We start from the raw sequence: 22,952 nt of genomic DNA, 5'->3' as shown, positions 1-22,952 counted from the left end.
GGTATCTTGTTTCAGTTGTCTTTTACATGTGTCCCATTAAATCTACTCATCTGGAACTTTTGCTGTTTGCTAGGTATGGAGAAAATGATAAATTGCCAGAGTACATCCAAGAAAAGTTGCATTGTTTGTCTTCCATTCTGGTAATGTTTACCAACCCAGTGGGTCTCCACTGACAAACTGTTGGAATACGAAGGCTCTAAGAAATAACTTGATGGTAATGAAGAGAAATTACTACTATAGTGAACGAAGCATAGCCTCCTCGATGAGCTTACACCTTCCTGGCTGGAGTTAAAACATATGATGATAAAGAGTTGCTGTGTTCTGCTTTGCTAAGCACTTGTAAAGCTTTTAAAACTAAGATCAATCAAGGTCAAATTACTTGCATTTTAATATAATGTATTATAGGAATTTGCTGTGACCACCGTTACAGTTACTTTTCATGAACAGAGTCTGAACTCTATATGTGTATGTGTATTCTCTACTGTTCTTATATCTCTGAAGTCAAAGACCTCTCTGCTGTTGCAGTATTTGTGCCTGTAAATATCTTGTATTTTATGTTACTTCCAGCTAATTTGTAAAGTATTGTTTTATATTTTTGTAACTGTTTTTCTAATGAAATATCCCTGCAAGAAGCCTTAAAAAAATAAATGCAGTGGTAACTGTTCAGATCCTTTGCTTTTTTTTAAACACAAATGCTTAGGTATTTTCTAGTAGATACACCCAATTTTTCAATAAAATTGCACTTCTATAATAGGAATTCATAATCATTTATATGCTTGCATGTAGAGCTATATCCAATCCAAGTAAGTAGTTAGTTGCTTCTTACTGAAAGAATCCATGTAAATCTACCTTTTTCCAAAGGAGGATAGTTATGTGTGCTGCGATATTTTCCCAACCAAAGTAGTGTTTCAGATTTCACACTAATTTGCAGCTAAGAAAATAGTAACTGAACCAACTATTTAGGCTGCAATCCAATACATGTCTACTCAGAAGTAAGGTCTATTGGGTTCAATGGGACTTACTCCCAGGTAAAGGTGTATTGGATGGCAGCCTTAGCCACTACATAAAGAACTACATTTTCCTACTAGAAGATGGAACAGGCTAGGACGAATCTACCTTTTCTCTGCAGTTGAGCCTTCTCAGTGGCCATAATGTACCTGAATGCATTTGTTGTTTCTTCTGACACTCTTGCTTATTAACAATCTAAAAGACATAATATCTTTGTATAATACCAAGGGCATCATTCTACATAAAAACCAAAAGTAGCTATTTCAGCTCATTAAAAAATCCACATGAAAGCAGTATCTTTATTTGGCCAATCAGAATGTCACAGAAAGTGTGCAAGCTTCATGTTCTGAAGAACTTTTCAGCAAGCTGGATGGTAAACAAAGTGTGTGGGGTGTTGGCTAATAGGGACGTCTTGGACTCTATCTGTTAGGGACGTCTTGGACTCTATCTGTTTAGTCTGAAGATGGAATGGGCGTGGATAACATATTTAAAAAATGAGGCTCTGCTAGGTGTTGGGTAGGTTTTAGATTGTACCTAGGACTGCTACAAAGACAGACTCAGAATGATTTTATATGTTTGAAAAATATAAAATTGACTGTTACCCAGAACTGTCTCCATCCCTCGGCAAATACACACATTCCAAGGTAAGTGAAAAGAGAGGTTAACATTACATAATACGCTAGGTTAGAAAAAAGTTAAACAGAAGTCCAATTAGGTAGCTTTGAGTTATTCCCCTTTTACCTACTGCAATTTGTCTTTAGGTGGATAATTGCTACCTTTAGTTGAGAACCTTTTCTCTAGAAAATGGTCAAAAGGCATCCCTCAAACATCTTGAACATTCCCCACCTCAGACTACCCTTTGTTTGGTAATCAATAGATTAAGACAGAGGTCACCAACCTTTTTGGATCAGTGTGCATATTTTGAATTTTGAGAGTGCTGTGGCCACTAGTCAGTCACAAAATAGCTGCTATGGGGGTGTGGCATAACAAAGTGGCCAGGATAGCATAACACAAAATTAAGAGTGCAGTCATGGTGAAGCTTCTCATAACTGTCTTTCTATATTAGGAAAGGCTTAAACTGTTTGCCTGCCATACTGCATTTGAGAACCCTGTTTCTCAAATTAATCCCCTAGACCAAGGCATAGGGTGCCATCCTGTACTCCGAAGTAGAGCCCCATGAAATGCACAAGAGACTGACTTCTGAGTAGACATGTAAACCATTGCTAAGTTAACCACACAGTGAATTCTTAATAAGGGCCTGGTCTTTAGTTCGGTTTAAGCTTTTCTACAAAAGTTTACACATTTACACAGTTTTCACATTTGTCTTTTGGGGGAGAAGGGCAATTTTTTAAACATCCATTCACACTTCATCTGAAGTAGTATTATGATTTGCTTGTGCAAATTATTCCAGCATGGGTTTGAGGAACCCAGGTGAGGAATGATTCACAGCTGGCTGTTTCCTGCCAATCACAAGTCATGTCACATTCATCAGGTAGAGATCTGATACCTTAGGGGACTTGGAAGAGATGACTGACACCCTTTGGGAACCAGGGAGAGGGTATGGCTGGTGTAAGTTTCCATTGGATTTCTCTCTCTAGACAGAACCTAATCTGTAACTTGTGGATTTGGGAAGAGATGTGCTTTCTTCGCTAAGACAGAATGGAGGGAAAGAGTTCAGAACCTTTTGCCACAACAGGTAGTTTAAAAAGTTGGTAACAGCAAAAGGCATGACTGCAGTATATGAGCTGGAGTATTTTGAGGAAGTGAGGTTATTCCCAGATATGGTGCTTCTATGTGTGCTTCCCCCTTGCTTGAGCTTGACAGCAACCTGAGCCAAGACCACTAAGTAAAGGCAAATAAGAGGAATTCGGGAAGTGCATACCATGCGATAAACAATTACTGGCTGGAGTATGTATGTTGGAATACGTATGTTTGGAAATACCAAACTGGAACATTCTTACAGATAAAAACAAACAATCATACTGCGACCACTTCCTTTGCATAAAATATGCATGGTGTCTATATGGTTAACACAAGAATAAGATACCTTTGGTAATTTTATTTACACCGTTAGCTTCTGCTAAAGCTTATCAGAAACCACTCATTAAAATTTAGAAAAGGTAGCAGATTATAAAAATGCAAGCATATTTTCAAGTTTTGTTCAGAAAAAAACTTTCAATAACACCCGATTCACAGAATCAAAACATTTTAAGAAGTACATTGCCAAAATAAGTAGAATTAGGCCTGATACACTTTTGAAACTATGTGCATTGTCTTGATCACAGAAGCATATCATGTTCACTACTTTACCAATGATAAGTCTATTAATAGCAGGGCATGGTATTTCCACAGGGCACACTGGTCAGGTTCATAGCTACCGTATCTTGAATGTTGGCAGCAATACACACTAGTTGCAGCAAAACAAGATTGATCAGTAGTTACCCAGACTAGGAGATCTGCTCTTGCAGTCTCTCATACCTGACAGAAAATGCAACAAGTCTCTTGTACACGATTTCCAGAAGTAATAGAGAGAGAAGAACAATGCCACAGATTAGGCTGAATGCCCAGCGGGGTCCAAAATGAGAGTAGAGTTGACTGACAAACACTGGGCCAAGTATACGTGCACCGCTTCCGCAGGCAGTCAGCCAACCCATGTAGATACCCTAAAACAATTCAGAGGGCTATATTTAGTGTTAGTGCTGTTATTAAAACTTTTGAAACATTCAAACAGAAACTATTATCAAAAAACTTACTTCTGATGGCTAAAACTAATTAAAATGGACTTGTGGACAATCTAAAAACATGACATTTTAACCAGATAGTGTTGCATGCAACACTAAGACATGATTAGATGTGCAAGCTTAAATAAGCCCAAGTGAAGCCACAGGCTTGCATATCCCTACTACCTACGTCTCTGGGATAAGGACTTATGCAGCATTTAGTTTCCGTTTCCACAAATCCTACAGCATTTAATTTCACTTTCCACAAACTATCTTGCTGTTACATATGATGCAGAGATCCCAACATTGGTCACTTACCATAAAGTTTTTTCTGGGGATATGCTGGAGGAATCCAGAAGATAGTGGGTTAATATCCTCCATTGCCATAGGGCAGACAGGGCCATATAATACCAAAAGGATTGTATGAGCCAGCTTCTAAAACTCCACCTCTAGTTCTGATGCTATCTAAGGCAGAGGAAGAGAGGCAGAGAAGCACATGTGAACAAAAAGAGTGCCTACAAAATGAAAGTAGAAAATAACGCCTCCAATCATGGCACAAAATAGACACTGGGCCCCCAGTCTGTATTCATCTATCTTAAGGTGGGTCTGGATGCTTCCTACATGGCTCCCAGAAAGACTATTCACAATGACTAGTGTTCTGTTCCTGGAGATGTGCATAGGAGACATCCAGAAAAACAGTGGGACTCACCTAAACTAAGCTGAATTAGGGACAAATCAGAGAACTGGCTTTCTTTAGGATGGCAAAATCATCTGTCAGGAGTACCTGTCAACTTAAAGAGCCTGACTGAAACATATGGGTTCATTCTGCAGTGACTAGTAAAAATATTGGTGAAGACACAGGTAGCAGCTCTGCAAAATGTCCTCAAAGTTACTACTGCCCTAGTAGAATGAATCAAAATGCTCAAAAGCAAAGGGAGATTTTGAGATTCATGGGCTTTGGTGATACATGTATGTAGCCAGTGAGCCACTGAGGAATGATTAACTTTCTGACCTAGGGCAGAATAAATGAGAGAAACAAAAAGGGAATCAGATTTGCAGAAAGATTCTATTCCTCAAAGAAAGACCTTTAAAGCCCTTGAAAGGTCTATTTTCTGCCATATGTGCTAGTAGGATGAGAAGGGTTAGGGCAGAAAGATGGTAAAACCAGTTTGTGAGACTTGTGGAACAAAGAGTTTACTTTAGGAAGAAAGGAGGATCTGGGCAACTGTGTCCTTCAGAAAAAAAATACACTGACAAGTTTGGATACCCTCTGAGCCAACTTTACAGCAACCAAAAATAGCACCGTAAATGACAAGTGAGAAATAATTGAGTGGCTTTCAGAACCATATAAAAGCTCCATGTTGGGAAAGAATGATTGAAAGCTAAGATGGGATAAACTACAATTGTCATTAATGGGTAGAATATCTGTGATAAGAATGAATGTATTACCGAGAATGATGTTTTTGTTTCAAACAATACCTGTAATATCATCTGATTTACCTTCTAAACAATGGCAAAAAGATATCTCTAAATTTGTATGGCAAGGAAAAAAACCAAGAGTTAAATTTAAATTACTACAAGACGCCAAAGAAAGAGGAGGACTGGGATTACCAAATCTGAGACTTTATTTTGCTGCCTGCTGTTTAGTCTGGATAAAGGAATGGATTTTATTGAGGAACGACAGACTATTGGATTTGGAGGGCCATAACCTGAAGTGGGGATAGCATGGATATCTATGGTATGACAAAGTAAAAGTAAATGTAGACTTTAATAATCATTTTATAAGACGTCCTCTGTTGAAAATATGGAATAGATATAAACCAAGGTTCTATTCGAAAATACCATTATGTGTCTCAAGTCAAGAAGCGTTTTACAGAAGAGAAATGGCTGGAAAAGAGAAATGGTTAACTTATCAAGAACTATTAGAAAATGTACATGGAGAATATATAATGAAAGAGAGAGAACAACTGATAAAGGAAGGATATAGTTCTCAATGGTTTGCCTATTTACAATTGTTAGAAAGATATAAAATGGACAAGAAAATGTATGGGTTTGAAATAAGTAAATCTGATTTTGAAATAGGTTTGTGTACAAATGATGAAAATACAATTGCGAAAATGTATAAACTCTTGTTGAAAATGGATATGGAAGAAGAACAAGTAAAAGACTGTATGGTAAAGTGGGCAAAAAATTTTGGTTATAACATACAAATGGATCAATGGGAAAATATGTGGAAAAAAGGCTTGAGATTTACATTATGCTATAATCTTAAAGAAAATTTCTATAAAATGATGTATCGTTGGTACATGACTCCAGAAAAGTTGTCAAAAATGTATAGTAATGTTTCTAATGTTTGTTGGAAATGTAAACAACAAGAAGGATCATTTTATCATATGTGGTGGCTGTGTAAAAAGGCAAAATCATTTTGGGCACAGATAGGTAGGATGATGCAAAAAATTCTAAAGATAAATATTCAGTCAAAACCAGAATTTTTTTTATTGGGTTTTATGGATAAACAAATAGAAAAGAAATATGGAAGAATAATATTATATATGATTACGGCAGCAAGATTATTATATGCACAAAAGTAGAAAATGGAATCAACACCAACAATGGAAGACTGGCTATTGAAATTAATGGACTTAGTAGAGATGGATAAATTGACATGTTTACTTAGAGAAAAATCGACAGACACATTTCTTAAGGAATGGAAGCCTCTCAGACTTTTTGTTGAAAGATCAAAATAAAATGATATTGGGATTTGACGATTAACTAAGATAGCCTATGGAGAAAAGTGATCCTGTATGTATATATTAAGGGACAGGTTTGATATATATTATATACTTATAGCTGATCTGCGACAAATCGGAAGTCAACTATTTTTTTTTGTTGTTGTTGAATTGTTGTTTTTGTTGTTTGACTTTGTTTTGTTTGTCTTTTGAAAAATTTGAATAAAAATTATTTTAAAAAAAGAAAGCTAGACTGAGAGAACCTGCTTTGAGAAATCTTTTGATGTGTGGATGGGCACACAGAGGCCAGTGGCCTTTAATGGATGGCTTTTAATCTATTAAAGGACAGAGATCTGCCACATTGGGGTGTCAGGCTTGAGACAATCCCTCCAGGAAGGAACACAACACGTGAGGTTTAAGGTGGTTTATGTGTTTTCTCTTAGCAGCAAGAAAAAAACTTCCATGTTTCATATACAGTAGGGCCCCGCTTACCATTATATTCAATGGGGTTCCGCTTTACGGCGGGGGTCCGGAACAGAACCTGCTGTATAAGTGGGGCCTGCCTGTATCCAGAGAGTAGAACAATAATGACAGGACTGCGGCAAGTATTTTATCCTTCATTAAAACAGAAGGGCAAAGGAAGTCTCCTTCTGTTGTTTTGTGTCATCTTCCTCCTTTTCAGAGGATCTCTGAGAGGGGGTCCTGTAAAGAGGCATAGAAAATGACCCAGGAAAAATACTGAATCCAGAACCTCTTCTAGTACATTGAGCCATTAGCTGGCTCTGGAGAGAGTGCATGCAGGTCAGACAAGTCATCCAATAATTTCCTGTAAGAAATGCCCATACAGAGACTTCTTAGGATTACTGCCATGCAAAAGAAATGATTAGATATTTTGGTCTTTTTAGAATGGCTTAAGTCCTTGGAAGCAGATGAATCCAAGAAATTTCTCTTTTTTCTATAGCATGTATGCAGAGATGGAGCAAAATGCAGAGCAAGGTCTGCCACAAAAGTTTATCTGAGCTGTTGTAAAAGTTGGAAGGAAGGCATATCTGGAAAAGGTCCCTATCCAAAAAGCCAGTGCAGGGACAAATGGGGTGCGTGCAAGACAAATGCGAAGATCAGAAGTGCTAGCCAGGTCCAGGTGGTCACAGCAAAGGGCTGAGTTGTTGAGCAGATGGCTGCAGAAGCATCAGTCGGGCCTACACCACGGACTGAAGGAGCTGTGCTATCTATCAAATAGGCAGGTGTCAACACTGGAAGGAGCTGGAGTCTGTAAAAGTACACCAGTTCCAGGTCGGAGTGGTTTGAAATGCTCTGTACTAAGGCAGGGCACAGAAATAACTGGAGGTGGTCTCCCTCTAAATTTCTCATGTCTAGTCTACGAGAGTTTTCGCCTAACAGATGAATTTAAGCCATCGATAAGCTATTATAATTCTCAATACAAGAGATACCCATGGACGGACTCGCTTGCGGTAATGATAGAATCCTTTCTATCATCCTCAAAAGCTATGGATATCAGGGCTCACTTAATGAACTCAGAGTCCTCTGAAGAACGGCTTAACCTATACGTATCCCTTATAGACCAAATAGACAAAAAAATGAGATCAGCGTATGTAGGACCTGAAGTGTCTAGAAACAGTGGCCCTAAATGGTTTGACAAAGATTGTATGTCGCTTAAACGTAAATTAGCGCAAATCTACCTTTATTACCGCCACCAAAAATTAAACCAATTCCCTTCAATTTATTACCAAATTAAACGAAAATATAAAACAACGTTAAAAATTAAAAAAAAACAATGCAAAGAGAGAGGAATGGAATAATCTAATTAGAGCATCACGGACAAAAAATTCCAAAAAGTTTTGGTCTATAATTACGAAAGCTTTCAGACCCTCCCGTCCAGTATTCTGTAATATCTCCTCGTATACATGGGAAAGCTATTTCTCGACCTTATTTAAAAGCGCCCCCCCCCAGAGTACCTAACATTTCCTTTTCCCTAGATATGCAGTCATTCACATCCTGGCCACCAGTTGACCCAATTGAAATCAAGACCTTAATCGCTGGATTAAAATCTGGCAAAGCCCCCGGGTCTGACAACATTCTCCCCGAACTCTTAACAAATTTTCCAGATTGGTGGGCCCCTTTACTAGCAAAATTCTTCACCAGCCTCAATGACTCAGGTATTTTCCCATCTTCATGGCAGGAGGCTATTGTTATCCCTATTTTTAAAAAAGGCGATAGAGAGGATCCACCTAACTATCGACCAATAAGCCTCCTACCAGTAATAGCCAAGCTCTACGCGTCATATCTGAAAGAAAAGCTCCAGCAATGGATGAACGAACAAAATATACTTGGCAAGGAACAAGTAGGATTTAGAAAAGGCTCTTCGAGCCTGGACCACTGTTTGATTCTACAACACCTAGCTGAAAAATATAGTAAACAAAAGGGAAATGGACTATTTGTTGCCTTTATAGACTTAAAGGCGGCATTTGATTCAATCCCCCGCAATATTCTTTGGGCAAAATTATCCAACTCTTCAATTGACAAAAGACTTTTGTTTCTGATTTTCCAGCTTCACCAACAAACTTCCTTGCGTATCCGTTGTGGAAAAGAGGGAGGGCTATCAAATTATATTCCCACTGAAAAAGGGGTCAGACAAGGTTGCATACTCGCGCCGTTCCTTTTTAACCTGTTCCTAAATGATCTGAACGAAAGCTGCCTTTCCCACGATTTTCATTCCCCTAAGCTAGCAGATGTGCGATGTCCCCTCTTACTTTATGCTGACGACACCGTGCTCCTTTCATTGTCAAAAGTAGGTTTAAAACGCACTTTAAAGGCTTTTATGTCGTACTGTGCAGTGAATCATCTAAAAATCAACTTTGACAAAACAAAAATTATGGTTTTCTCCAAGCGAATAAGTACTCCACTTTGGATTGTAAATAATCATTCTATAGAACAAGTCTCACATTACAAATATCTTGGAATAAATTTCCATTCCTCAAAGAATTGGGCTTTCCATATAAAAACAACCTTAAGGCAAATAAAGTATTCCCTACATAGTTTGATTCGATTTTTCTATTATAAAGGAGGGCAATTTATCCCTGCGATTTTGCAAATATTTAAAAGTAAAATTATCCCACAAATTCTATACGGAGCCCCAATTTGGATTCACTCCTGGGACCCCTCAATTGAAGTAATTCTATCTTCCTTCTTAAGATGTTTATTAGGAGTTCCCAGCTGCGTGCCCTCGGCGGCTCTCAGATTGGAATGCGGTTTTCTATCAATGGAATGTCAGGCTTGGCTGACAACCGTTAACTACTGGGTTAGAATTTCATCCGAATCCACGCCCAATCTAATAACTTTACTCTGGAATGACAATTGCCATTCCAAATGGAATTCCAAACTGGAATCGAAATTACGCCATATAGGCCTCTCAAAAGAGTATTTAAGATCTCAACCTCCTAAAGATGCATTAACAATAATCCGCTCAAGAATCAAGGACATCGATTATCAGATAACATTTACCCAAGCGTCTAAAATATGTTCTCCACTACATCTGAATTTGAATCTCCCCCCTGAAAAATTAAGTATATACTTAGATCACCTCACAATCCCCAAATTTCGACAAGCGTTTTCAAAAGCAAGATTCAATGTTCTATACTCAGCGATTCTCGAACGGAGGTTCAAGGGGATCTCATATGAACAACGCATATGCCCCTGCGGTATAGATATAGAAACTCTCTCCCATAGTCTTTTTGCTTGCCCCCTGTATTCACAACTTCGATCCAAATATCTCAAAGATCTACTGCTAAAAATTTCCCATAAGTCTCCAGAAGCATCAGTTGCATACCTATCTGGTACTGATAAACAAAACACCATGCAAGTTGCTAAATATATTTATGCAATCCAACAGAAACGTAAGGGCCTCTCCTAGCACTAATCTTCAAATTCTGTTAACAACAGCCTTCCTAAAGTTATATTATATGCTCATCATTATGTACTATCTTTCTTTTGTATCACCCTCTCCTATGGGTCTATCGACTGTAAATAAAGATTTGATGAACTGGAGGTGGTGTTTTGAGAAGCTGACCGATGCAATGATTTTGGTACTGTGTGAACCTGCCTGTGTCCTGGGACAGTGGAGTGTTATTAACCCAGTTTCCTGGATGCCTCCTATATGCATCCCCAGGAATGTAACCAGAATTTGTTTACAACTACTTTTAAAAAGCCAGCTTCAAGTCATGGGTTATAAAGGTAGCTTCCTTAGAAACTGACCATAGTTTGTTCTAAACTCTGTTTTGTATGCAATGTTGAATTAGGATTGGTGGAAAGCAAAACTAAGTGTTCAGAAGTCTTTCTTTTGGATATGTGGTATGAACCCAAGTCTTTGTTCCAGCTCCTTCCTGTGCTAGACTATGGTTTATTGTTCACATGTGAACCAACCCAATATAGACAAGCTTTTTTTTAAAAAAAATCACCAAGCATTAGGGACTTATAATTTTAGGTAGTTTGTTTTCTAATAAAAAACAAATAGCTTCAGCAGAGAAAAGGGAATTAGAGAAGCCAGTCTATACATTATTACATTTATATTACAAATATGCAAAGAAGCACTGAAGTGTATTTTCATGTGTTAAGAAATCCTAAGTGGAACTAAAAGAAAATGTATTGATTGTTTTCCAATACTGAACACGTCAGCCTCATTAGACATTTGGATAACCGAAGGACACTAAGAAGTGAATGGTTTGCTCACTTGAGACAAAGTATCCTGTATTGTATCCAACAAAATCACTGTGCGCATGAAGTCCAAAAATACATCAGAACTTCCTCTCTTTTTCCTATCACCATGAGCCCCTCCCCCAAATCTGCTTTGGAGTTCCCCTCTGAAGTAGACTTGGAGGCAATGGAGATGCTGGGGCGGAGGCAGAGAAGAAGCTCTGTTCTGCACATGCTATGGTTTAGTTGGATACAATGTATGACGTCTTTTCCTACAGCTGTACTGACTCCATGTAAGACCTACTGCTATATAATATTCTCTCCTTGTTCAGATAAATAACTCCTTCAGTTTGAAAACAATCTGTAATCAAGAGAATGAAATACTGTTCCATGTTCGGCAAGCTGCCCACTTACTGGCACTCTTACAACAGTTTCTAGCAAAATTATAAAATAAATATATATTTTATCTATACCAGTTATGAAAATATCATTCTTACCTGGGGCTTTGGTCCTAAAATTTTTGAATATAAAGTATATGACATGACATTACACGCTGGATAACCAAGTCCTATAAGAAAGACAGTAGTGATGTACTGGCCCAAATGGATGACTGGGGTATAGAGGCACCAGGACTGTACAACAGGACATCCTGTTGCTTCTACAGTATTATTGGATGGAAGTTGTGTTTGCAGTGTCCAGGAAGATGCAAGGCTTTCACTGAAAGTCAATCTTGGAATAGAATTATTCTTTACGTCTGTGGAAAACAGAAAAAGATACCATATACAAGGACAGATACTCAACAGTAAGTTTAAAAGTATAATTTTAATGCTGGTATCTATACCTTCCCACTGAATATTAGGTAACTGACTTCCCCAAGGTAATAATACAAAGAATCCAACCAAGGTAATCACCAGACCTCCATGAAGTATAGCACGTTCACCAGTCCTGTTGGGCAATGAAAACTATTATTACAAAACTTGTGTTAAATTTTAAAAAATGAACGTACAATGCTAAATTCTGCACATCTAAAGTTCTAGTTCCCTCTTCTTAATGATACAAGGAGCATTGGTAGTTGGGCGCACTCTAGGGAACAGGGTGATACCAGTGCTTATAACAAGCAACTACTTTAGAAAGGTTTATTTATGGACAATCATTTGCAACCTAGAGTTCACCAAACATTTTCAGAGCAGAATTTTTTGCTATCATAAACATACATTACAATGAAACACTGTATTTAATAACTTACTTTTTGGAAAGTACTTTAACTGTTAAAAACACAATGACTGATTCAATGCCAACTGCACCAAGGATGAAACCGTTAATAAACACTGCTTTTTTCCTGGTCCAGGAATACATATCCATTGTCAATGGTGTAGCTATGCTAGAGAATAAAATAAAATAAAAGGAAATAACACACTCATTTTTGTGAAGTGAAGTGTCTTGAATAACTTACAAGGGTATCTCAGCTCTCCAATTGCAGCTAAGTGCATTGGAACTAAACCAGAAAACCTACCCCTAGACGTTCATTTTAATAGCATATGGAAAATAACCCTAGCAAACAGACAGATGTGTTAAAGCGAATAGATATGGAGAAATATAGATCCCTGTAAAACATTAGTACTGCATGTCCTTGAAAATCAAGTAGCTCAAAAATGTTGACAGGAATGCGATCAATATGTAGAGATTAAACATTTTGGGAGCTATTTTAAGGAATTATGAATCTATTACCCTGAGATTGTTCTATTAGTTTTCATAATTAAAGAATTAATGACATGTAGAAGTTTGATAACGAACAGGTTGAATACAGTAAGGTGGTAGGCAGTAGGTCATTATCAGGTCCCAGGCTATGGTCTGAAGGCACATGAGACCAGCACCCTGCTGAAGCTAAGCAGGGCCAGGTCAGGTCAGCTGGATGGGAGACTGCCTGGGAACCATAAGTAAGCCACCTTGGATTTCTATCATGAAAAGAAAGGCAGGGTACAAATGAAATAAATAAATAAATAACTATCAGCATTCCATGAGATGTTACTAAAGACATGAGAAATAACTACCATGGAAGAAGTAACCACCTTTGTAAAAGCTCTGAGAAGATAAGCAACAATGACAGAGAAGAACGTGGTTTTTTTCTGTCTGAATATTGAAATGCTTAGTGAACCTAAAAGCTAATTTTAAATACAATATGATTTATTGAATGTTGTGATTGTTCTGGAATTTGTATTGGCTTAGATTAAGTATGATCATTATGACTTATACATATGACAATAGTTGTATCTGAACGAATATTAATTTTTTAAAAAAATCCAGGCCACCACATCCTTACAACTTGGGCAATATCAGTAAGTTGTATGGATTTATTATTGTATGTTTTTCCTTGATTAACTGTAATGTTCCCTCCCTGAACATGTAACTGCTACACTTGGTCTTAGCCAAAAGACAAAGAAGGAATACTGTCCTGTATAATTAGCAGTCTTGTCTGTTGAAACTTCACTTATGTATCAGCAACTATCATGGATCAAGCCTTTTCATCATATTCAAACTTCCCACGTTAAGCTTATGAAAAGATAACCACAACATGAACTGGTAATATGAATCTGGCTGAGCTTCCCATTTCTATGACTGTGTCCTACTGTACTACAAAAACAGACACTGCAGAACCAAATATACTCACGTTTCAAAGACAGCAAAAACAAATAAGATGACAAAGAAAAGAATGTTTGTTGATATGACAGCCACATGGTCAATATTTTCTTGACTACCTTGACTCATCTCGTCATTTTCTGTATTAAAAAAGATATCCAGTATAATTAGTCAGGCCCTGCACTCCCTCCCCCTTCACGTATAAACCAGAACAGAAGATGTTTTCTATTACATCTCAGCTGGGACACTGTAGTTTACTCCTGGACAGCTAACTAGCATATGAAACCAGAAATTGAGCTATTGTTTCCTGGTTCAGATATAACAGAAAGCTATGGTTTAACAAAGGGTTTAAACAAAGAACAGAAGGTAGCTCTATTCTACCCCATGAGTGAAGGGGAGGAATAAGCATGCAGGCCCAACCCTTGTTCTTAGCTAGTTTATTCTTATTACATTTATTTCCTTTCCCCCACACCCCTAGTGCTCAAGGTGGTATAGATGATTTCATTCTCACAACAATCCAATGAGGAAGGTTAGGCTGAGGGACAGTGACTAGCCCAAGGTCACCCAGTGAGCTTCATAGTTGAGTGGAGATCTGAACCCTGGACTGCCAGGTCCTAGTCTAATACTCTACACTACAACGGCCCTCTGTTAAGATATGCCTGAACTATACCATAGAGTTATTTTTTTCTTTTAGTTTTTTGAACTACAGACTTCAGCTATAATATAGTATACCTTTTGCAGGATTTTCATTATTATTGGATATATTTATTTTTTCTTGAAGACCTGACACTAACTTCACACATGACAACAGCAGCAAGTAGATTTCAGCATTTAACTACATGTAATATGCAAGATGTTTTGAAATAAATCTACTGCTTGTTGCCACTAGGCTATTTCCACTTCCTCAGTACATGTTGTTAAAATGTTTTAAAAACCTGATTTAACTATTCGACATAGAAAACACCCTGGGCTAGTTATTCACCCAACTGTTGACTGTCTCAGACGGCATGCACATTCATGGTAAATCAACTCTATATACCTAAAGTCATTATGGCAGCCAGTTACAATTATTAGTGTTCGCTTAGGAGCCAACAAGTTCAACAAAGATGGCAGCAACAGTTATAGGGACTTGCTCATGTATTTACTCCCTGCTAGGAAACATATGCACAAGTAATCACAACCATTGCTTGTCCAGACCCAGCAGGTCACTGTTCCTCTCATTTTAAATACTGATGAGGCTGTACCAGACTATAGCCCATTTGAGATTTGAGCCCAGTTCTTCCAAGTCCAACTCTAACAAGCTGTACTACTTTTACACTGATCTTTTGTGCTAAATTATACCGATTTAGATGTCTGCCAACCAGGAGTAATTCAATAAATTTGCATTAGTAACTGGATATCTAAGTGGCAGATGGAGAGTTGAGATACCTTTTCATTCTGCTTGAAAAAAATCATATACAATTCAAAAGCTTTTGGATGTTATCCAACAAAATAGTTTGGTTAGCACAAGAATTGGTTTACGCAAAAGAACTTCCCCTCCCTGTTATCTCCTCACATGCCATTTCCAAACCTGGTCCACTGGGGAAATCCCCAGAAAAGAATTAAGAGATGTGGGGGGAGGGCATGGGGAGAAGAAGTTCCCTTGCACAGCCAGAAGCCGTTGTATTAACAAAACTGCTTTGCTGGATGCTTTGCATGCTTTTTTAGAAACAAAAGAATTCAATGAAGTATCACTTTATTGCTTTCTATTAATATTTCAAAGAGTATTACAATATTTTATTTCAAGTTCTCTACAAACGTATTACCTTCAGCTTCAAAATTAATGCTCCTTTGTGGTCTTCCCATGTCATCTACACAATGTTCTCTAAAAATAAATATTGAAATAATTATTGAATACACCCAGGAAACTGTCAGCAACAGTAATATATCCAATGTTGTAAAAATACCATGTTATATTCCAAGTCGTTTTTAATATTTTAATCGTTCTATTAAAATTTCTAATCTAATTCATCAACATTTTATGTGTCACATCAATTCGCTAACTTTCAAGGCCATGCAGAAGTAGTTTTCAGTGCCATAAAATTGAACAATTTCCCTTAATCTGTGGAATCAAGCGATTCACCAGGCTACATCAATTTGCAACTGTTCTATTAAAAAGGTTTTGAAAGACTTGCCCTCAACAAACATCAGTTGGTCCAATAATGAGAAAAAGACAAATGAACCCTAATTTCTACCAGTAATATTTCATTTTCACCTCTTTAGAAATTGAAGCCATGCTCTTTGTGTACCAAGTATCATTCTCAGTAATTTGTTCTGGAAAAAATCAAGTTCAGATGACCAAAAACAAAACTTCTATTTCTTCTCCAAGTATCTGTGGACACAGTTTGGATTTGGTTGTCCCTGTAAGTCTTCCAGAATTTCAGAACTCTTCATACAGACCCCTCCACCTTTAACATTGCATTTGAGACTTTTTTCTTATTTCCAGAATAGGAAAATAAAATCCCTAAAATGGCAATATGGTTTTATTTCTTCAGTTTTGTGGGAATCTAAACCTTAATTATGTAATGCTGGTTTGCATCCCAAAATGACCACATTTGCTTTATCATAGTAAGCTTTTCTTGCAAATAATTTGCAAGTTTCCTAGTAGTCTGCAAAACTAGCATGAGAAAGGAGCACCATGTTATCTGCATAGAATAACAGAGATAATTTCTTCCCTATAAAGGGCAGGAAGAACTTGTGATTGTTAAAGTCAGTCACGTGATTGTACATCAAGAAATTAAAACAAAAATAGGGACAGTATATATATGTTGCATCCACATTGGTACACAGAAATTTTCCCCTTGACAAAATCAGCAAACTACTCTTCAACATTAATACAGACTTCACTTTTAAAGATTTACACTTTTTCCTTGCCTTCTAGTGAGGTCCAAGAAAATATACAAGCCCAAAAAAGCAACAAAGATGTCAAAAATCACATATGCATAGATACCCTGGGCTCCTGCTGGGAGGAAGGGCAGGATATAAATCAAATAATAAATAATACTCCCTCCCCCCAAAAGAGATCAAAGGCAAACATTTTGTGTAACTATCATCTTTAAGATCAGCCTTAGTTTCTAATTACCTAAATATAGCAAATATCAGAACAATGTTGATGGTTCCTAGCAGAGCTCCAAATAGAACTGGGGCAGTATACATGTTAATCTGAAGATGAATGATTGTCCATGTGACTCCTTTTTCTCCAATGAGTGCAAAAAGCGTCTGAAAAACTAACCCAAAATACGAGTTAAAACAGAACTTGAAGAGCATTTTTAAATATTTTTTTCTACTTTGAATGTTACCATGAGTTGCAAACCTAAAATATACCCGATACTGAAAACTGCAGAACAAAAACCCGTAAGTTTATTATTCCAGGAGTAAGAATAACTGAATTCAAGTATATTGATGGCATCTCCAGTATCCAAGTATTATTTTGGCCCAATCAATTTAACCATGCATTAGCTAAGGGAATAGTATAGAGTACAATATGAAAAGACTTTTTTATGCTCAGCTCTGAAGCTTGTTAGGTGACCTTGGGCCAATCAGTCTCTCAGCCTAACCTACCTCACAAGGTTGTGAGGATAAAACAGAGAGGGAGGAGAACCACATACACCACCTTCAGCTTCTTGGAGGCAAGATGGGATATAAATGTAATAAATAAAGATTAGAGAGCATGCTCAACAATACTGTCCCCCAAAGCATGATCAGTCAAAGAGTATCTATAACTGAACAACAGTGTAAATACAGGGGTGCATGGAACTCAAGTGTTTCTATGATGTGTAAATGGACCTGTTTTCTTCCAGCAATACTGTAAGAATTATGACCTGAATCTGTACATTAGAAGAATATGATGCACTGTCTTCAAAACCCTCAGTATAAAAGCTTGGGATTTGTGCTTGCAACTTTCTTGCAAACCCTGCTAAACATAAATTTACTCTAACCCAGCTGATAAATTAGATTTATATACACATGTGCAAATGAATGCAGTAACATTTGGAATATATCCAGAATGCCAGATTTCTGCATACACATCAGGCTTCATTTGGAAAGAATGAAAATATAACATACGTTGTACCTGGTCCCAGTATGAATCCTACTGCTTGACATGCACTAGTGTTTGCCATGGCACTAGTTCTTTCAGTAACAGAGGTGGCACCAGCAATGTACGACCGAACTACTGCTACATTTCCTGAAAAACATGAACAGAAAGAAGCGTGTTTACTTGACAGTCAAAAAACATTAGGACTTTTGCTTTATTTACCTAGTTAAACACATTAGCAGCCAACAGCCTGCCACTATGGCAGGCACAATTATTGGCCTCTTTTACCACATCTTACGTTAAATAGATTCATAGCTATTGAAATCCGTATAATTGAAACTATTTTCCCCCTAAAGTGATTATTCACAACTGTATCCAACCGATTCAGATTGTCAGAACTTTTTCAACAGTTTGAAATTTGTCAGCAGAAAGGATTATAGATCATGCTTCTTAAAGGCTTGATGTGTTAAAGGTTTCTGAAAGAACTGAACTAATTTTCTTGTGATTTTACTCTTGCCAAATTCCTAACCCAATTTAATAGGTGTTTCAGACCCTCCAATTTCAGTGGATCTCTATCACCCGAGTAAGCTCCTCAAAATATTGCCCCTTTGGACTACCATTGGCTTAGCTTCAATGCCACAGAGAACTGGTCATTCAACTGGTAAAATGGGGAAACCTTGAGGCTATATTCTGAGGTTAAGCAAGAATAGAAATTATGCATTTACACCAACAATTCCTGAATCCCACCTTGCTGGTGAAGTAGCGAGTGGACCTTTTCCCCACAAAAAGACATATTTCACAGCGCTTCCTTAAACAATATACAGCAACTAAACTACCAATCTGCAATTTAAATGCTTCTAAAATTACCTGCCCCAAACCCCACCAGAGCTCGAGCAACCAGCATGTAGTATTTGTTGTGTGAAGTAGGTAAATGAACATAGGCATAGAGGCAGTTAGCAGCCACTGAAATAGAAGTTGAAACTACAAGAGGCTCTCTTCTTGGCCTGTAATTAGACCATGCTCCAAAGAAGGGGGAAGCTATCATTTGACCAATGCTATATGAAGCAATAATCCAGCCCAGGAAACTTGCATCTGCAGTTTTATCTATCTATGGAAACAAAAGCAATTTCAAGAATAAGTACATTTTATTCACTAGGATCCCAGCAACAGTTTTAGAACCAGTACTGCACAATTTTCAAATGTAATACAAGTATTTTGTAGTATTGTCCTACAGCTGAATTAGTCTGTTAGCGGTTAGAATTTGAGGAGAAAGTTAAAAGATAAATGCATTAGAAACTGATAGAATATGGGTAAGCCCACTATGGAATCGTAAGGGAGTACATTTGGAAGATGCACATGAATGCCACCCTGCCTCATGCCAATATTCATGAAAATAATGGTAAGTTGTTTTCTCAACAGCACTGTTAGACTATTGAGATATGAACACAGATTTCAAGCTTCAGCTAGTAATTGTACGAGCTGAATGGCTACTATTTTCCACCATATTTGGTAGTATGTGCACTGATGAAGAGTTTTGCGAGGAAGGGATCAATACCCAAAAAGATTTGGAAGATTTGGTACAGTCTTCCACTCCACATCTATAAAGACTGCAGAGTGTAGCAGCTCCCACAGGGTTGTGTTATAACTCTTCCCTTCCCTCTTCCAGATAGGATGAGATCTGGTAGATCCATTACATTATAGGCAAGATCTCTCGTGTTGTCCCTTAGGTTGCCTGCTCTTCTTCAGAACAACATATAGGCTACTCCCAGCAAAAGCAGGAATACCGCTGTGCACAGGAACAAGGGAAAAAGATGGCAAAATAATGCAACAGTAAGGTACAGGTACAGAAATACATTGGCTGCAAGTGATTTTTAAAAGAGCACATCATGTACAGAAGCAGCTAGTAAGAAGAAATGTTGCAATATAGCCCATCTATTATATATACCTCTCACTCACAAGCACACAACTATTAAAGAATGTAAAAAAAGTCATTTCACTTGTGTAATTCTTTCACAAGAAGCATATACTATGAATATCAGATCTGTAAGTAAGACAGTGTGATTGCAACATGGGAAAATCATTTCCATGCTAAAAAAAAAGGTGAAATCCAGTTCTCTGTAGTAATTTGCACACATAAACACATCACATTAGATCATTAGGGGGGAACAGGTGTGCTTCTTATATCATATTCTTAACTTCATAGGCTTCCAATGCCTCACCATGGTCTTGCCTTCATGTACACCCACTAGCAGATGCCATGATGGGTGGGGACCAACGTTCTGCTATGTTCTCTGACAACCCCTCTGCATGGGTCTACTGGGTTAAACTCAGTTTAGACATACCATAAACAATGAATGAATGTAAGGAAGTAGTAATGTTTACAAAACGGAGCTTTAAAAGAAGCTCCTTTTCATTCCACAGTCTGAATTTGCAGAATTCAGATGAATTATCACATCTCAAGACAACAGTTTTCAAGAGTCGGAACAACCCCCCCCCAATTGTGCTTTACAGTGTAGTATAGCATACTCATTCAAATGCTCATGGTTACCTGTTGGAGATAGGGCCATATTGACATAATGACAATAGAAAAACCTGCAATGTAAAGAACTAAAGTTATTTTGTGCTATTATTATCACATTATTATGTCAAGTTTTTTACCTGTATTTGCCTGGATAAAAACATGGTGTTCCACAATGTCAGAAGTCCTTAGAGAAATCAAATTACAACTTTCCCCCAAATAATTTAAGGTAGCAGGTGTGATCTCTTCCGTTTTGTTCTTATTGGTATCAATAGTGCTAAGAAAATGATCCTTTGCATGCGAACCTATAACTAAGTTCCACTCTAAAATATATCTATATGGAAAGAACGGAGTATGTCTTAAATTCAAGGGCAGAGCCATGTTGCAATCAAGAAAATGAGTCAAATTAGTTGTGTAATTTTATTCGCATGTATGCAACTAAACCACTGCCAGAAGTCTATGAATCACTCCTTCATGTGCATGACCTAACAGAGGGTTTTTTCTAACTAGGCCATAAGCACTGAATTAAAGTACAAGGTATCTGAAACTTTGCCACCAGTTCTCCAGGTTCAAGTGAAAACCAATTAGGTCTTGGGAAAATAAGATGATATTTAGATTAAGGTTCTTCCTACAGGTTCACTACATAACAACAACAATATAGCATTCGGGGTGGTGGAAACAAGTTACAGCTGCAATATTTGTTTGAATGGTGATCATATTTAAAAAACAAGAATAGGATAAATGGGAGTTCCTCTTCCCTAAATTAGAGAAGAGCACACTAAGAGCAAATCTACACATTACAATAGGTTCTGGATAGTATCCGTTCTACACTATGGCCATAACATGTAAATTTTATCATATGTCCTGGGCTCCTACTGGGATGAAGGGCAGGATACAAATCAAATAATAAATAAATAAGAAAAGTTGCCACAAAGCATTTTAACATATATTCAATAGAGACATCAAACTGACACTGCAAAACATAACATTGTTTTACAAACCAACACTGCTGAAGAACATTGTCATATACATTATCCAAATAGATCTCCATCGACTATTGTAATGCTGCAGGGTTTCCATAACATTATCAGATCTGCAATAAAGAAAACATAATAAAAATTAAGAAATCTTGCCACTTGTTTTTGTCCAACTCTCAGAAATTTAACAATAATAAGCACCTAGAACAGTTACTATTTTATTTATGTACTGTGTGCATTTATAACTCACCTTTCTATGGGAAAAACCAAACCCAAGGCAGTTTACAATAAAATTATAGATTGCAACAAAGCTAAAAATAAATCTAACAATGAAAAACAGTGGGAAATCAACATAATGAAAACTATACCAACAGCAAACTAAAACATATGAAAGTCTCAACTAAAAAAACATGTGTACCAAAATAAAATATATATTAAATGCCCATTTAAAAACAATGACATTATACCAATAACTTGTTAGTGCACTACCCTGGGCTTTGTATTTATATTTGGGACACAATCCAACTTGCATTTACACTGGGTTGAGGGGTTGGATATGGCAGATTTCCAGCTGAGTCCAGGCTCAACCAGGTTACACTGGTGCAAGTCTCTCAGCCGAGACCAGTGTAAGTCTGTGTAAGCACTCAAAAAGGGGCATGTCAGGGGAGTGGCTAAGGTGAGGAGCCTTAGACCGCATCCAACTTGTGTTTGGAGCACTCTAGCAGGTCCCAATCCAGGCAAAAGTTATGCCAAGAAAAAGGTCAGTCTAAGAAAATAATTGCCATAGAAGTCAATGGAGAGAGCTTACTCACCAGTAGGAATATTTGGGAGAGCAGGCTTTTTCTTTCTGGTCCCTGTGCACAGCTACCAGCATTCTACCAAACCAAAGGCTCCTGAACAGCAATTGAATCCACTGGAACTTTACACTGGTTTTTCTTGTTCCAGCACAACTTACACCAGATTTCCCTGAGTTGGATAGCTCTACTCAAAACTTACTATTTCATTTTTAAAGAGCTATAAAAAGAAATCAAAAGCCTGCTATTTTTGCATAAATTACAACATCATAAGAACATTCCAACACAGGAACAAAAATATAAGCACTAACCAGCACATTTTTTTACCATCCTTTCCACCCTACTCTTGAAAACCAGGCCCTGTCCTCAACAACTGACAGCTCCCACATTAATCCTCCCTTTAGGAACATAAGATAACAGCCTCACTCAAGGAGACAAACCCCAAAGAACAGTCTTCACATACCTCCAACCTTCGCCGCAGAGGCCTAGCAGAGGCTCCTCTTGCCCCTCAGACGCAGCTTCCAAAACAGCACCCGCCATGACTGGCTTATAAACATCAAAAACAGAGACTAAGCACATATACTACCAGGAAGAACTGGGAGGGGGCAGAAATCCCGCAGGAGCCAATCCGCGCCCAACAACCTTCCTCTGACAGTTAAAAGTGCTTACGTACCTACGTACGTGCGCGGGTTACTTGTGCCCTTGTTTTTTCTTTGCTATTTGCTCCTGTATGATTTGTGAAGCGGTGTGTCACGTGACTGACGGCGAACAAAAACATCGAGCG

At 37.7% G+C, this 22,952-nt stretch overlaps 2 protein-coding genes across 7 annotated transcripts in view; one reads left to right on the top strand and one right to left on the bottom strand.

The window, feature by feature from the left end:
• The window catches only part of PLK4 (polo like kinase 4), a 29,679-nt gene extending 29,013 nt beyond the window's left edge, over window positions 1-666 (top strand). For both annotated transcript variants that reach the window (XM_061585077.1, XM_061585076.1), the window contains exon 16: window positions 74-666. In XM_061585077.1, the coding sequence (XP_061441061.1) occupies window positions 74-173 (100 nt within the window). In that variant the 3' untranslated portion in view covers window positions 174-666. The remainder of the gene's footprint in view (window positions 1-73) is intronic.
• Window positions 667-3,052: 2,386 nt separating this feature from the next.
• On the bottom strand, window positions 3,053-22,831 carry MFSD8 (major facilitator superfamily domain containing 8). 5 transcript variants are annotated; one of them, XM_061585060.1, is made up of 14 exons: window positions 22,632-22,831; window positions 21,399-21,490; window positions 20,428-20,471; window positions 18,747-18,987; window positions 17,916-18,029; window positions 16,926-17,070; window positions 15,610-15,668; window positions 13,836-13,944; window positions 12,414-12,548; window positions 12,009-12,112; window positions 11,665-11,921; window positions 9,229-9,331; window positions 4,047-4,193; window positions 3,584-3,671 (listed from the first exon to the last, which is right to left on the bottom strand). In XM_061585060.1, the coding sequence occupies exons 1-12, from the start codon at window positions 22,745-22,747 to the stop codon at window positions 9,317-9,319; spliced, it is 1,431 nt and encodes a 476-aa protein (XP_061441044.1). In that variant the 5' UTR covers window positions 22,748-22,831; the 3' UTR covers window positions 3,584-3,671; window positions 4,047-4,193; window positions 9,229-9,316. The 5 variants fall into 5 exon arrangements, with proteins under 5 accessions (XP_061441041.1, XP_061441045.1, XP_061441044.1 ...); XM_061585058.1 differs by lacking the exon at window positions 9,229-9,331; XM_061585057.1 differs by lacking the exons at window positions 4,047-4,193; window positions 9,229-9,331 and having other exon boundaries at window positions 3,053-3,671; window positions 22,632-22,830.
• Between the last annotated feature and the right edge of the window lie 121 nt (window positions 22,832-22,952).

Source organism: Rhineura floridana, chromosome 9 (genome assembly GCF_030035675.1).
Source record: "Rhineura floridana isolate rRhiFlo1 chromosome 9, rRhiFlo1.hap2, whole genome shotgun sequence".
Lineage (NCBI taxonomy): Eukaryota > Metazoa > Chordata > Lepidosauria > Squamata > Rhineuridae > Rhineura > Rhineura floridana.
This window is presented reverse-complemented; position numbering and strand designations above follow the sequence as displayed.